The sequence below is a fragment of the Ambystoma mexicanum genome, chromosome 2q (assembly GCF_040938575.1).
Source record: "Ambystoma mexicanum isolate Mex_15411 chromosome 2q, UKY_AmexF1_1, whole genome shotgun sequence".
Lineage (NCBI taxonomy): Eukaryota > Metazoa > Chordata > Amphibia > Caudata > Ambystomatidae > Ambystoma > Ambystoma mexicanum.
Window position 1 is genome coordinate 775177774 of NC_090924.1, and position 14407 is coordinate 775192180.

The 14407-nt window shown below is 42.1% G+C and overlaps 1 protein-coding gene across 8 annotated transcripts in view; it reads left to right on the forward strand.

The window, feature by feature from the left end:
• The window catches only part of WDR37 (WD repeat domain 37), a 2160746-nt gene that overhangs the window by 684186 nt on the left and 1462153 nt on the right, over positions 1-14407 (forward strand). For all 8 annotated transcript variants that reach the window (XM_069648008.1, XM_069648012.1, XM_069648013.1 and 5 more), the window contains one exon: positions 3440-3575. In XM_069648008.1, coding sequence (XP_069504109.1) covers positions 3440-3575 — 136 coding nt within the window. The remainder of the gene's footprint in view (positions 1-3439; positions 3576-14407) is intronic.

Below are 14407 nucleotides of genomic sequence, written 5' to 3' on the forward strand. Positions count from 1 at the left end.
TGACACTTCGATAGCTAACTCCCTGTATTTAACGTTGGAAGAGAGGCAGAAGAACATCCCGGTCTGCCCGCTTGAAACCATAAATCCTGAATCTCTGTTATCTCAATTTCTCAAAAATTCATCAACTGCCAACCGACCCAAGAGCTTGGAGCAGGGGAGCAACCAAATACAAAGAAATAGGAGTACGAAAACATGGTAGTTGAATCGAACAAACCACAAGTATTTGAAGTAATGCTCCAAAGGGTTCTGAAAAGCCATTGGCTATGCTAGAGAATAAGCCTCACACAATCCATAAGAAAAAATGTACAGCAGCATTGGAGATCCAGTTGGAATCCGCCTCTGACAACGGCAGAGAAATGCTGGAAGCTGATGGTTTAAATTCTCTTAAAATTACCATCAATGGTCTCAATGCAGCAACCAATGCAAGCCACCACAGCCAAAAAGAGACGGTAACTCTTCTGCCCATAATGGCAATATTTTCTCATGGAGCTGGCTACCGAGAGCCCTACCACAACCTCAAGGACATGAAGCCAGAAGGAAGTGTAGGCCTGGTCTTTGGGAATTGGTTCCCGGAATACCGGAGGCTTTTCTCACCTCCTGCAATGGTGACCCATTCAATTGACTAATTTGGGCATCATATGCCTTCAGAGAAACTTGGTTGATTGAGATTCCTTTCTTGGACGGCTTCACTACCCATCATAATAAAGCAGTCATAGGTTTGTCCGGTAGACCTACCTCGGGTCTAACCATCTTTAACAGCCTAAAACTAGAAATCGTAAGGGAAATTCAACTAAACCCCTTTATACAGATTTTGATTATCAAATTAAAGTGCAAACTGTGAGCTCGAATAGTAAGCATTTAGTGGTTTTATAAATTATATTGGAACCCAAAGTATTCTGAATCAGCAATCTTCGTGGACATCGTGATGACCCAAATAGATTACATCTATGCTACATTTCAAGAACTCTTTCTGATTCTATGTAGAGATTTGAACTTGGATTGTTTGGTTTTGATAATACGTGAAAATAAATCCATGATGCCCAATAAAACTGCCAAAAATGTAAGATACCAAAAATGGAGCGAAGGGATTTCATATGTTAAATGGCAACATACAAGGAGATCTCCAAGGGGCAAAAACCTGGAAAAATTGAACATCGCGTTCGACACTAGACTACTTCTATGCCTCTCCTATTATGCGAAGTCAAACTATTTCCCTACGAGTGATACCAACCACAACTAGTGATCACAAACCTTTGATTCTAACCAGCAGCATGCCTAACAAAGTTGTGCTACAGACCTGGCCACATGCGATAGGACGGGAACCCGGCAGAAACTGGTTGAGGTTAAAAATGCAAGACTCAAAAAACCTGATTGGAAACTTTGCAATGGAAGTTCCTTGATAACGGAGAAGGAGAATATGAATGTGTGCTGTCCGTCTTTAAAGAACAACAACAAAGAAATGTGAGGCCTCACTTCAAACCAAAACATTGCTTTGATAACAAAGGTTTAAAACAAAAGCGTTGTCTGAGGAAAGACGTGTTAGAACATTAGAACGCTCCTCTACTTGAGCGACTCCAGCTAATCAAAAGGAGAAAGCAAAAATATCGTAATTGGATAGCAGTGCACGAATCACTACTGTTACAACAAGATTCAGAGATAATGCTTAAAGCAAGGAAGGTATGGCAACTACTGAATGGAAGTAATATGACAACGTGTCCTTTACTTTTGAACCCTGTACCAGAGAATGTATGGGTGTCTCATTTTTCAACCCTTTACATAGATAATCACCACAAGAGTCCAGAACTGATGTAAATAAAGAGGGCTGGCTGGGATATCAAATTCGATCAAGATGATAGCCTAACGTTCATAAAGAAAGCAAGTAATTCAAGAGCTCCGGGCCCAGATGGTCTTTCCAATGAAATATTGAAAGCAGCCCCTGAAGGATGGGTGAAATTCAGCTATATCGTGTTTAAGCAGATCATTCTGAAGGGTGAAATTCCGCCCTCATGGAAAAAGAGCATAATCGTGCCAATCTTCAAGAAGAGCGATCAGTTGAAACCAGAAAACTATTGTCCAATCGCCCTGCTCGATGTGTTAGGAAAAATCTTCGCCTTTGTCCTGCTAATAAGACTAAATTACTGGCCGATTAGGACAGGGGCACTGGACTGTAGACAAACAGGCTTTGTCAAAGGTGTTGGATGTAGTCTCAACTTGCTACTGATGAGCCTGCTGAAGATGCAGACCATTCGAGGAGATTGCAAAATCTATCTTGCGTGCATTGATCTTGAAAGCGCATTTGATAGTATAGTCGGAGAACGCTTACGGAAGAAAATGCATGAGGCGGAATTCCCTCCAGACTTACTAAATGCTATTAAAGATCTTAACTCGGGAACCCCATTTGCAGGTCAGATTAAACCAAGAGGACAATATGACTTAATTAATTCCGATAATGGGCTAAAACAAGACTGTCCTATTGCAGCATTCCTATTTAACTTCTTCATTTCTGACGTGAGATATATCTTAGATCCGGCCCCGTCATGCTCGCCAAAAATAAAGAGCCAAATGATAGAGTGGCTACTCTTCGCAGAGATTTGGTGGTGTTGGACAGAACTCCTACAGAAGAAACTAAATCCACTCCAACTTTACGTAACCCAAAATGAGTTAAACATGTACTAGAAAAAATATGAAATCCTGATTCTCGAAAGGAAAACCTCTAGAAAATCTAAGTCATTGGCTTGGTACATAAGAGAGCCCCGCCACAAGCAACACCAGCAATTAAATACTTGGGAGCAATGATCAGTGCTGGGACGCTTTATAACTGGGAGATAATGCTAGGTGGCGAAACGCATTGGTACTATACTTGGAAACTGTTTTTAAAAAACAATCTGAAATGTAAGATATGGAGAGGGGTGAAGGAACGGGACAAGTCATGATTGGCAAAGAATTAACTGTATGCTTATAATTTTAAAAAAAATGCTAGGAAAGCCTGGTAAATCCACACTGGAGTACTAAGGGGTAACCTGGTCCCGAACTTACCAGAAACATTTGTTTGAACATTTCCCAGAGGAACACTTTGTTTGGCAAGGTTTCCGAGACACTACCTAGACCCTGAAAAGAATACTATTTTGTTTGGTGTAAACCAGCTTTGTTTGTTGTTTTGGTCATAATGTGTAAACATGCTCTAATAAATTCTTGTTTGAGAAAAGTCTGGTCTGACCAGCAGAATGTAATAATTCAACATTTTGTGGATGCATTTTGGCCTGTTAATAATTGTTTTTAACAATCACTTAACCTATGACGCTTTGAAACGGTTTTACAACAAAATGTTCTTGCTACTAAACTCTTTGCAGCATTAGTAACAGTAAATATTTGTTTGAACTCATTAGTTGAGTTTTTAAAATGTTAAGACATTGCCTTTCTCATTTCCATTTATGTTTAGATTGTTTCCAGTTTCAAAACAACAACTTCAAGAGCAATCTGCCAGCTAGTCAAGGAGTATGTTGGCCACAGGGATGGCATCTGGGATGTTGGTGTCACACGAACACAGCCAATTGTTTTGGGGACTGCATCTGCTGGTGAGTGAATGCTGTTAAGTTCATGAGCAATATATTACACAGTAACCCAGTCATCTGTTTTCCATTAGCATGAGTACTGAGGCGATATTAAACTCTGTGGCCCGACTTATAATGAAGTGTTGCTTGCACAACCCCCACTGACCTTGTATTGATTGGTGTGAATGTATAAAGAGTGCATGGCCACTCCAATTGAAAACCAATCCAACTGAGTGAACTGTTATGTGGTTGGGGGTCTGAAGCTCTACAAGCTCTACAAGATCTCAAGATCTGTGGACATCATCAAGATCCCAGAGGTTCAATCTATGGTGTAAATTTGCAGAAGGAGGCGACTGACAAACACAGGTGACATAGTGGTTGCTATTCACGTTTGTTTTTTTTTGTATTGTTGTGTACATAGTTTACAGAAAACCTCGCACAACATATACACAAAAATAGAAATTCTTAAAAAATAGAATAAATAAAATTAGCAAAACAAGAATAGTGACCGAATAAAAGAGAGAAAAAAGAATTTCTTACAATCTCTCACAGAATTCTTACAATTTTAAAACATGTCAAAATAAACCATATTTCAGGATGCATAAGAATAAAATAAAAAAACAAAGATTTATAGCAGAATCAAATACAAATAGGAAAGGAATCATGCCACAATATTAAACGCCACGTGATAACTTCAGTCCGTTTGGCTAATTCATTTCAACCGGGAATTACCCCTTAACTGCAGAGATTCTTTTTGTCCAACTCTATTGTAACTTTCATCAGGAACTCGTTTAGCGCCAAGATCAGAGAGATGTTAGTATCCCACATGCATCTACACTAGAAAAGATTTGCTGAGACCTCCACATTTTTGTCAAATTTATCTTTGAAGCTCTCCAAACGCATGATGTCAAAGTAAGGACACGTAATTACTATGTGCCTCAAGGACTCAGCAGAATCCTTATCCCCACAAAATCTACATAGATTCTCGGAGTTGTTGTGTGCTGGCATTGGAGAGGATTCTTTCCAATGCTTAATCCTCTCGAAGGTCGGCATCTGATTGAGCCTAAATCGCATATCGCTTGTTCGTCCATTTGGGCATGGAAACCTTTGAAGGGTGAGTGGTATACATTCCCTGGCATGCCCAAATTTTGAATGTTCCCTATAGGTCGAATATGTGGCTATACAATCAACCGTCTCAACCTAGTCAACCTTAAATAGAGACCTATTCACAATCCCCAGTCATTGAATAAGGTCTTCCACCGTTAACCCTAGGGAGACCAAAACCAACTTCATCCTGGAGCAAAACTCCTGCGTTGAAGGGACAGAATCGGCACACACAACCATACCCGGTATTTCGTAGAGTGAATTATTCGGAGGGTCACTTATATTTCTGAAAGTGCTAAGTAGTTTCCAGACATACCTTGCTTTAAGGGATATAAGGCAGAGCTCATGTTGCATGACCGCATTAGGCACGGTCAGATACAAGCCCAGCAATTCCTTCCAAAGTTTCCCTTGTGTAATATTAGTGGTATGACCCATATCATGAGTCGAAAGATCGAGGCTGTATAGAAGGGTGTGCTCGAATTTGGCAAGATAGTAGCTCCTTAGCGGAAGAAATGAAAATGTACATACTTTTTGCTTCAAGAATTTAAGTTGAGCTTTAAGTTTGAAGGCTTTATCAGCTAGACCAGTTTTCCAGAATTCAAGCCTAAGCCTGTTGGTAAGGTTATACCCGAGGTAGGTGACAGCCTTAACCTGGTCCACTTTTTCCTGTCCCATAATCCACTCGTATGTCTGCACCTTAGTTCTCCTAGAGAAAACAAGTACCTAGGATTTGGACGCATTAGGCATAAGATTGTCAGCAGCAGCATAGTAAGAAAAAAACAGAATTTTCTTCCTGAGGCCTCTCTGGGTATGATCTAATAAAATAAAATTTTCTGCAAAGGCCATCCATTCTATCCTACTACTCCCCAACCTGGTGGGTGCAATGGAAGGACTTTGCCACAATCCCTCCACATCGCACACATACAGGTTGAAGAATATAGGTGCCAATGTGCAACCCTGTTTGACCCCAACATAAGAAGCAATCACCTGAAAAAGCATCCCCTCCTTAGTCAATCTTACCCATATTGTAGTGTGGGTATGTAAAAGTGCAAGGAGCTGGACAAGCTAATGTGGGATGTTCGTAGCTAACATCATGGACCAAAGTCTAAATCTAATAACGCAATCAAAGACGATCCACGGATCCAAGGAGGCTAAAAAGACCTCACCCGATTGTGTATTCTGTACTGAATGTCTCAAGTGAACCAAATCTGTTGCATTTAAGGTGGTACCCGATCCTCTCTAAAGCCAACTTGAAATTTACTGAGAAGAGAGTTGCCCTTGACCACACAATTAAAGTCCCTGAGAAGTAAGATTGAGAATACTTTACTCGTAGCATCAATAGGCGTTATAGGCCTATAATTGTTGGGGTCAAGTGCATCACCCTTACAATAATTGACTAGAGCCAAGAGGCAGAGACAGTGTGCGTCTCAGAAATGTGGTGAAACATGAGCTTCAAGAGGTCGGCCCACAGTTCAGGTTCTTCCTTGAGTACAAAGGGTGGAATGCCATCAGGCCACGGGGCACGAGAAACCTTAAGTTTCCTTATAGCCCAAGAGATGTCATCATGGTCCCAATTACAGTGGCCAACCACAGGGGGTCCTAGGTCAAGACCTTCCACTTCTGTAAATGTTTTAGGCAAGGCCAACTTGTTCGAATAATAGGTCTCCCAAGCCTCAGTTTGTATAGGACAATCTAGTCCCCGCTTGTTGGTATCAAGGGTCCTATTAACCGTGGACCAAAATTTGCCCTCCTCTCCCTTACAGAGTTGCTCCATCATATTGTAATGTAACTTAAGGTATTGGTCCTTCTCCACAAATCTAGCAAGATTTTTATGTCTGAGGATGATTTTTCATTTTTAGGGCCAGAAATTCAGAAGGTGTAAGGCCCTCCTTCTTGAGAGCAGCCAAATTCCTGCGTTTAGTGAACTGAGAATTATAAACTCTAGTATCACTCACAGGTCCGCCAGGCTTGATGCTGGCATTGTCTCCCAGTTTCCTGACCTTGTAAGCACAGGCCAGTATAGAGTTGTGGTAGGAATTTCCAAACCTCGAGTACTAGTCCACGCTCTATCAGAGTAGACCCTGTCCGTCAGACTACATAAGAAGACATTTAAACCTCCCTTGTTTACTGATAATTAACCCCATCAGATCGGGACTAAGAGCAGTAGTAGGTGCAGTCATAGTAAAAGACAGATGTATATGGTCCCCTAAATTAGCATCTATATGGCTCAGATAGCTACACTCGTTCCTAAATCCATAGGCAATATAGACACAATCTATCATAGAGCTAAGAGGCCCCCTGTGCAATGTGTGTTTGTATGCACAGAAGTTGGGTGGATGGTCCAACATAGCTAGATTCCATTCCTCAAGAAAAATATCCCATTGGATTCCACGTTTAATATTGTGATGGAGAATATTGGGGGTAGCGCCATTGTTATTCCAAAGAGCTCCATCAGCGCAAAAATGAGTTGAAATCTCCTCCCAACACAACCCTTTTCCCATAACCCTTCTCGTACCATTCACAGAGAATCTCACTGAAACCTTCTTCAACATCTTAAACAGGAACCCTAACAGGGTTCCAATACAAGTAAAGTAACAGAATAGTAGGATCTAAAGAATTCTCAATTACCACCATAATGCCTAAAAGCAATTCCTTGTTACAGCATATTTCACACTTAAACCCCAGGTTATGATCTACCACTATAGACAAGCCTCCACTAGGTTTCTCCCCCCGTTCCCCTTACAGCCGGACTGAGATGGTATGAAAATCTTCTATAGCGATTTGGTTCAGGTTCATGGTTTCTTGGAAGAAATGGATACAAGGAAGGCTATTAGGAGAATGGGTAGCCATGTATTTAGTCAGATTTGCACCACCGCACACATTGCACGAGATGATTTCTATGTCAATGGTGTCATGCACACCCTGATCCTTGTCTTATGTTCTCTAAAGTCTTGAGGGCTGGCTGTAACCAGGACCAATCTTGTCCATTGTTTAGAAGGTTGGAAATCGGAGTCAGTGCTGAGCTTGAATCGCGTGGAGAGTTGGAATTAAGAATTCCAGCTTGCACAAGCGGTATAGCCGTGGGTTCTTTAAAGGCAAGAAAGGTATTTGCCTCTGTGGCACTGTGAAGTGCCACTAGAGTAAAACCCAGAGATTCTAGGTTTTTCTCTTGGCCTCTCACCATGTTGGCCGCCATTTCTGAGTTGTAGTTGCTTACCATTCGGAGATTGAGAACAGGCAGTGAAATTGCGTCAATGTCGTCCGTTAGGAGCGGAAACTTCTTAAAGATATTTAAAAGGTTTGTCCAATTAAGACGCTAGATCACCTTTATTGTTGTTTATCCACCAAATAATCTTGCCTTTGTTGTTTGTCGGATCCAGTCCCTTGGGGACAGCCATCTCTAGCTGTTTTTGTACATCTGTTATAACCCTGATGTTATTAGAACTAGCCACCTCAGGGCAGATGCTGTTGGTGGAGATCGCAGGCCCCGGGATGTCCACCCCTCACCCCCACTAAGACTGAGGGAAGAACTTCCCTCGCTAATAATAGGTTGGGTAGCTGTGGACTGCAAACCCATAATAGAAGGAGCAGCTGTGGACTGTGAACCCATAGACACCCGGGCATGCATTGTACTAACGATCTTCCCGAATGCAGTCATCTTAGTTTGTTTAGTCTGGTGACGGTCAGGTAAACTTTCCACCCTCTCCATCTCCATTATACTAGGTAGCTCAGCACCGTTTCCTGTCCCATCATGTGGGGCAACCAGACTATTCGGCTGCTCCCTGGATTTTGGAAAGATCCCCCCCCCCCCCCCCTTTGTAAAGGTATTTTTTTCTTGCATTTTTTTCAGCCTGGGTGAGGGGTGATGGCTCTACCACCACCATTAGTTCTTCTTTCGGAGTAGGTAAAAGACCCACTCCACCCCCAGTAGGTAAATCAGCCACATGTTGATGGTCATCCTCCTCCAATTGTTCCATAGTTTTTCTAGCAATTTCTGACTTGCATTTATTCCCTCTAAGGGGGGGAGCACTGTTACATCTTCATTGACGGTATTAAATAACTCCCCCTAGTTGCTGGTTAATAAACTTGTTGAGGGTTATCCTTCTCCAATTGTCCCATGACTTCCAACAGAACAGTTGAGCTATTAAGTTCACCAGCAAAACCCCCCTCTTGAGTTGATTCAACTGAAGTCTAACAAGAGATCATTGTCATCCCTCTCATTCCCCTAATATTAGAGGAGGATGCCCGTTCTCCTTAGGTAAGATATTCCAATAGCGTGGTAAGTTTGGCATCAATGGTAGACCATCTGATATTATGATCAACCGACAGCCCAAGATCTTATTTAGGTTTATTATCAGTCAGATTATGACCTCTAACAAGGCCCTCAAGGAATACCTCACAGGAATTTAGCTCATGTTTATTGTTTAAGAAAATCAAGAGAGAACCTAACTTTCCCTAACTCTAAGGGTTTCTCTATCTCAACTAAAAGACTAATGGCCCTGTCAGAATGTCTGTGTAAGTCAATAGACCACGGTTCTGTCTAAAAAAATAAAAAATAAATAAAAGACGACTTCTGTCCCTTACGCTTAATACTAAACTAAATATAGCATAGGTCTTCTTGTTTTTGGTCCAGATGAATTGCTCCCTTCTTCTGGACTGATAATAGAAGTTTGTTCCCAATTATTGGTTTCTTCCTGGGGAAATGGCTTCTTTCCCCAGGTCAACACGCAAACGTTCAAAACAGTTCTCCTTGGCAGAGACCCTGCCTTTTTTCCCTTGTTATGACAGTTCCAGATCACCAAGGCGAATTACTTTCTTCCCCCTGTTCCACGTCCCATGTGGTTTCAAATGCACAGTTCTCAAATATTAGACGGGTCCCTTGACCCTGGCTTCTTCTCTTCTTGGATTGGACTCTCTTGGTATTTCTCTTTACCAAGTACGGCGATGAGGATGATGACTTGTGTTACTTGCTGATTTCGGGTCCCAGACCCTGGCTTCTCTCTCTGTTCGGTTAGGTCCACTTGTGCCATTCTCCTGCCAAGTATGACCCTGAGGAAGATGCCTAGCTTCCTCGTTTGGTTCCCAAACCCTTGTTTCTCTCGCTGTTCGGTTCAGCACTCCTGGCTCACACCCTCGTCAAGTACTGATACGAGGAAGATGCCTCGCTCCTTGATGTGGGTCCCCAACCCCTGTGTTTCTTACTCTCTGGTGGTCAGTGGTTTTCGTAGGTCACTGGGATGAGGAAGCGTTGCACTGATGCAGGGCCACTTTGCCACCTGCTCCACGTCTCTACTGGGCCTCTCAAACTTCCCTGTACCTGCCGTTGAGATTGGGTAGCTCTCCAGTTCTTCCCGGGATTGTGTGTCCTTGTGGTAGCACCAGAGTTTCTTGTCCCCTGGCTCGTCAGCTGCTCGGTCTGTTTCTCACAGCCTCGCCCCTACATGGTTCTTCAGGGCTGGTGGGGAGGTTGCTTCCTGCTCGGCCTCCTCAGCACTTCCACGGCTGCTTGCCTGCATCTGCCACTCCGTCTGGTTCTTCTCTGGACATGATTTGAAACTCCTGGGTTCATTGCGGGCTGAAGACATTAAGTCCTTCAGTTTCCCTTTTGTTATGCAGGCTCCACCCTGGGGCAACGTCCACACCTGCAGTAGTGGCTGTCAAGACGGTCCTTATTTCTCCTGTGGGCCACCTTGTCCCAGTACTTGGGTCAGGCAAACCCTCAGGGCTCTCAATGATCTGCTTCGCTCCAGTACTTTTGGTTAGGTTAACCTCACAGATGTTACAGAAGTACATAGGTTGTCTCTCTCTATGGGAGTCTGCGTTGGAAGAAGGGACTAAGAACTGTAGAGTTGTATAGGGCATGGGTGGCTGGTGTGTAATTCACGTTCTCCTGAGATGTTTCTCCTTTGTCCCCAGAGGAGAGGCCTCTTCCCATGAGACTCTCCCACTGAGTACCACCCTCTGGCCTCATGGAAAGGGGCTCCTCCTCTGGGATAAGTGATGACATCTCGAGATTTGTCATAATGGCTATTAAATATAATTATGTCAGACGATGGTAGGTGGAGGAAGCATAAAAAGATAATACTTCCTATTGTGCAGGCTAATGGTAGTAGTGTACAATTGAATGGCCTTATCAGGGCAAATAAGTTACATTGACTCCTGGCAGTGTACAATGCCAAATCAGCATTTTATGAGTTATGGCTTGGTTGTACAGGCCGATGGCCCAATGATTGCTTACAGATTGAGCAAAAACACTTTGGCAAAAAATCCTGGTCATCCCCAGAGCATCTATGTGGGAGATGATCCATATGAAGTAAGGCTTATCATATGCAAGGGATAAGCTTAAGCTGGTCCCAGCAAAACTTTGGGCTTGGGTATGGGCAAATCCAGCATCACCTCTGATGGAGACCATCTTTGAGGAAAACCTTCTGTAGAAAGTCCGGATCAGATTAGCGGTGTGCAGGGCATATTGGCCTAGATAGGTTGGCCTCATATCTTTGAGGAAAGGCATGAAGTGGACAAGACATCGGTCAGTAAGATATTCCTAGTCCTTGGTCATACTTGTATGCATTCCCTCTACTCCCATCTCAGATATTTACGCTCAATTTACGCATAATTTACTTATAAACCCATGGAAGGAATTGAACCGTATCTAGAGTCGGGTTATTCCACTTAAATGGTTGGTACCTCACATTAAATTAAATCAGTTGCCAACCTGAACATGGTCAAGATGGGGTAAAGACGTTTTTTATTGTCATTTTCACAAGGCAACCAAGGAAAATCTGCTTCTAACACAGTTAAAGAGGTTTAATATTAGGCAGTGCAAGGTACTGTTTTGGTATTGGATGCTAACAATAGATATTTTTTTAACCTGTTTATTTGGAAGGTTTTTGATGGAATTGCTGATTTTCCTGTTTCTGCCCCCAAAAAACCCCACAATTGACAAATTGTAAAACTTGCCTTGATCATGCAGAATCTGTGAAGGATGAAGGCAAATCAATGTTTAAGAATTTCTCTTTAGCAAAAACTGCAATTTTATCAAATTGTATCACATTTTGTTGCAAACATTTTCCACAATCATGTTCTTTTTGATGTGGAAAGAGTTGTTTCTTGAGCAAATCATGTGTGTCTTGGAATATAGTCAATACAACTGGGGAAAGAAGGCAAATAACAGAAGTAACGAAATCTGCTAAAAGCAGCTAAACATTAAATTTACATTGTGATATACTTCCAATTTCTTTTCTTTTTTAAACTGTAAAATATGTAAAACTTTCATTAGTGAAATAATATCTTAAGTACTGTAAATTAGTATACAATTGTAAACAAATAATTTAAATAGGTTTAAAATGTGGTCATTAAAAAGTGAAGCATTCTGTTGCGGGACTGTACTCTTTAATAACATTAAAGAAGCTCCTTGAGACTTGTTATATTTATTTTTCAAAAAACGGGAGCAGTACTTCGGGATGAAGTGGGTTCAGGAACTGCAGGCAAATGGTCAGGATTTTGTAGTTTTCTTTTTTGCAAGGTTGTCCTTTTTTAATTTTCACTTATTTTTTAAATGATCAGGGTTTTTTTTAAAGCATTTATTTCTTTACTTAAAAATATTTTTGTTGCTCTCATACATACATTCTGTTTTTATTTCTTCATTACCACTTCATTCTTAATTTGGGTTATTTCTGTTGGATTAGTTTTACAAATAAATTGTGTTAAGTCTCAAGATATTTTCATCAAATTGAAAGTGTAGCTGATGTTATATGCTTCAATTACATTTTCAAAATGAAGGCCTGGCAAAGACTAAATTATGAACCATTTATCTGGGATTTGAGGAGAATCATGCTTGAAGCCTCAAATCAAACTCCATATGATTCTCTGAACATATTACAGAACACTTTCTTCATAAAATAACAATGTTTGAAGTGCAGGCCGGAAGGCTGAAAGCCAATCCTACCTTTTTATTTTTCGATTTGATGAGGACTTGAGACAGTGATACAAGTCGCGCCCAAACTATATTTCTGCAAATCCTTATTGGGAACCAGCTTAATTGGGGATTGGACAAATGCCTAAGGGAACACTAACAATAAAGAGGGACTTCTGTATAAAACGGTGTCACGGTGGGCTGACAAAATAAGTTGTTTTCGGGTTCCAAATCTCCAGTTTATCAATTCCAAGTAATGCCAAATCTTTAAAAGTCCTTGCCCCTCCTGGGACACGCTATGCTACAAAGGAAATGGTCAAACAATGTGGTCAACTGAAACTGTTCAAACCTAGTCTTTAGTGTTCAGCCTCTGGGCTACCCTGAACTAATATACCAAATGTTCAAGGATTGGGCTAAACAAAACATTTTTAAAGCTTATTGTTAAAGTCAATCAAACAAACAATGGTAACTTGGTAGGCTCCTTAAGGAAGTACTCAGTCTGGACTTTTCTTGAGCCGCTCTGCTTCCACCACCCTCGGGTCTCTTTCCAGATGATTCGTCTCTTTTGGTTCCGCGGGGCTAAGCAATCTTCACTCTGAGGCGTTTTGCCACTCAGTTCTTCAGGATTCTCAGGAGGTCTCCTTGACCTTGGACTGCTCAATTTTCATATCCGAGAAATTCTGTTTCTAAGGATTACCAGCAAGTCCCTCCTAGACCTTGGTATACCCCGAATTCATGAATGGCTCCTCCTGGACTTTTTCTTTAATGTGTAGTACGCCTCCCTCATTCACGGTCTTTTCATGCATGTGCAATTCTCTTGCCCTATTGCCACGGGCCCCTGTCCCCTCTCTAGGAATCGTTGGTTGAAACACTTGGGCTCTGGCTTTCCTATTCGCACCAGGGACTTGATAGGGGCATTTGGGCCCTTCTGGTCAGCCATCCTTTTCAAGGATATCCAGGCTTGGCTGTTTTCTACCTCTCCTTCAAGCCTCCCCACACTTGTACTGCCTTCTTCCAGGCAAGTGCCCTTTCAGCCTACTCTTTACAGCAGTCACCCGTTGTACCAAGGGATAATTTGCCTCATCCAATTATTGGTTGAGCACTGTGATTAGTTCATGAGTTAATGGCGTATATTAGAGTTTGATTGAACCTACATGATTTTTTCGGCACCCTCTTGGAATTTCCTAGTTGGAACTTGGTGGGTGTACAGTGCTCCTGTCTCTTCTGTTGGGTGTCGCTTTTCTCCCAGTATGGTTGGGAAGGGCCCCACTGCTTGTCTCTATATTTCAGACTGCTGGCCAGACCACTGCCTCATGGTGTATGCTGGGAAATGAAGTTCCTGGGTGTGACACTGCAAAGGGTTGATCTTGCAGCCAATCGATGCTGACCCATTCACCGTCGTTGGCCTCAGCGTATGCCCCAACTGTCATCCTCTGTCAAATCCTACTTCCTTGACTTCAAGACGCACCGTTTGAACATTGAAGCACACTTAAGACATCATGTAAAAGTTCAGAGGCATCTAAAGTGGCCACAACCAATAAGAAAAAGGGCCAGAAAGAACACCTATTCAGAGAGGACCCATTCAATACATTTGTATCCTTCTACACCTGTATCCCCTCCAAGACATGTTAAGCCCCAGAAGTAACCCACACCTGCAACCACAGATGCATCTGATTAGTTGACCTCTTCACTTCCGACCCAGGCTCTCCTTCAAAGAGGGTCTCTTCTACAGAGTGTATTCAGAGTTTTTGGGAATCTGAAAGAGAGTGGCTCTAAGGCCTGGCATCCCATTCCCAACACCAAGACTAGAAACTTCTATTGAAATGGAAGCACTGCA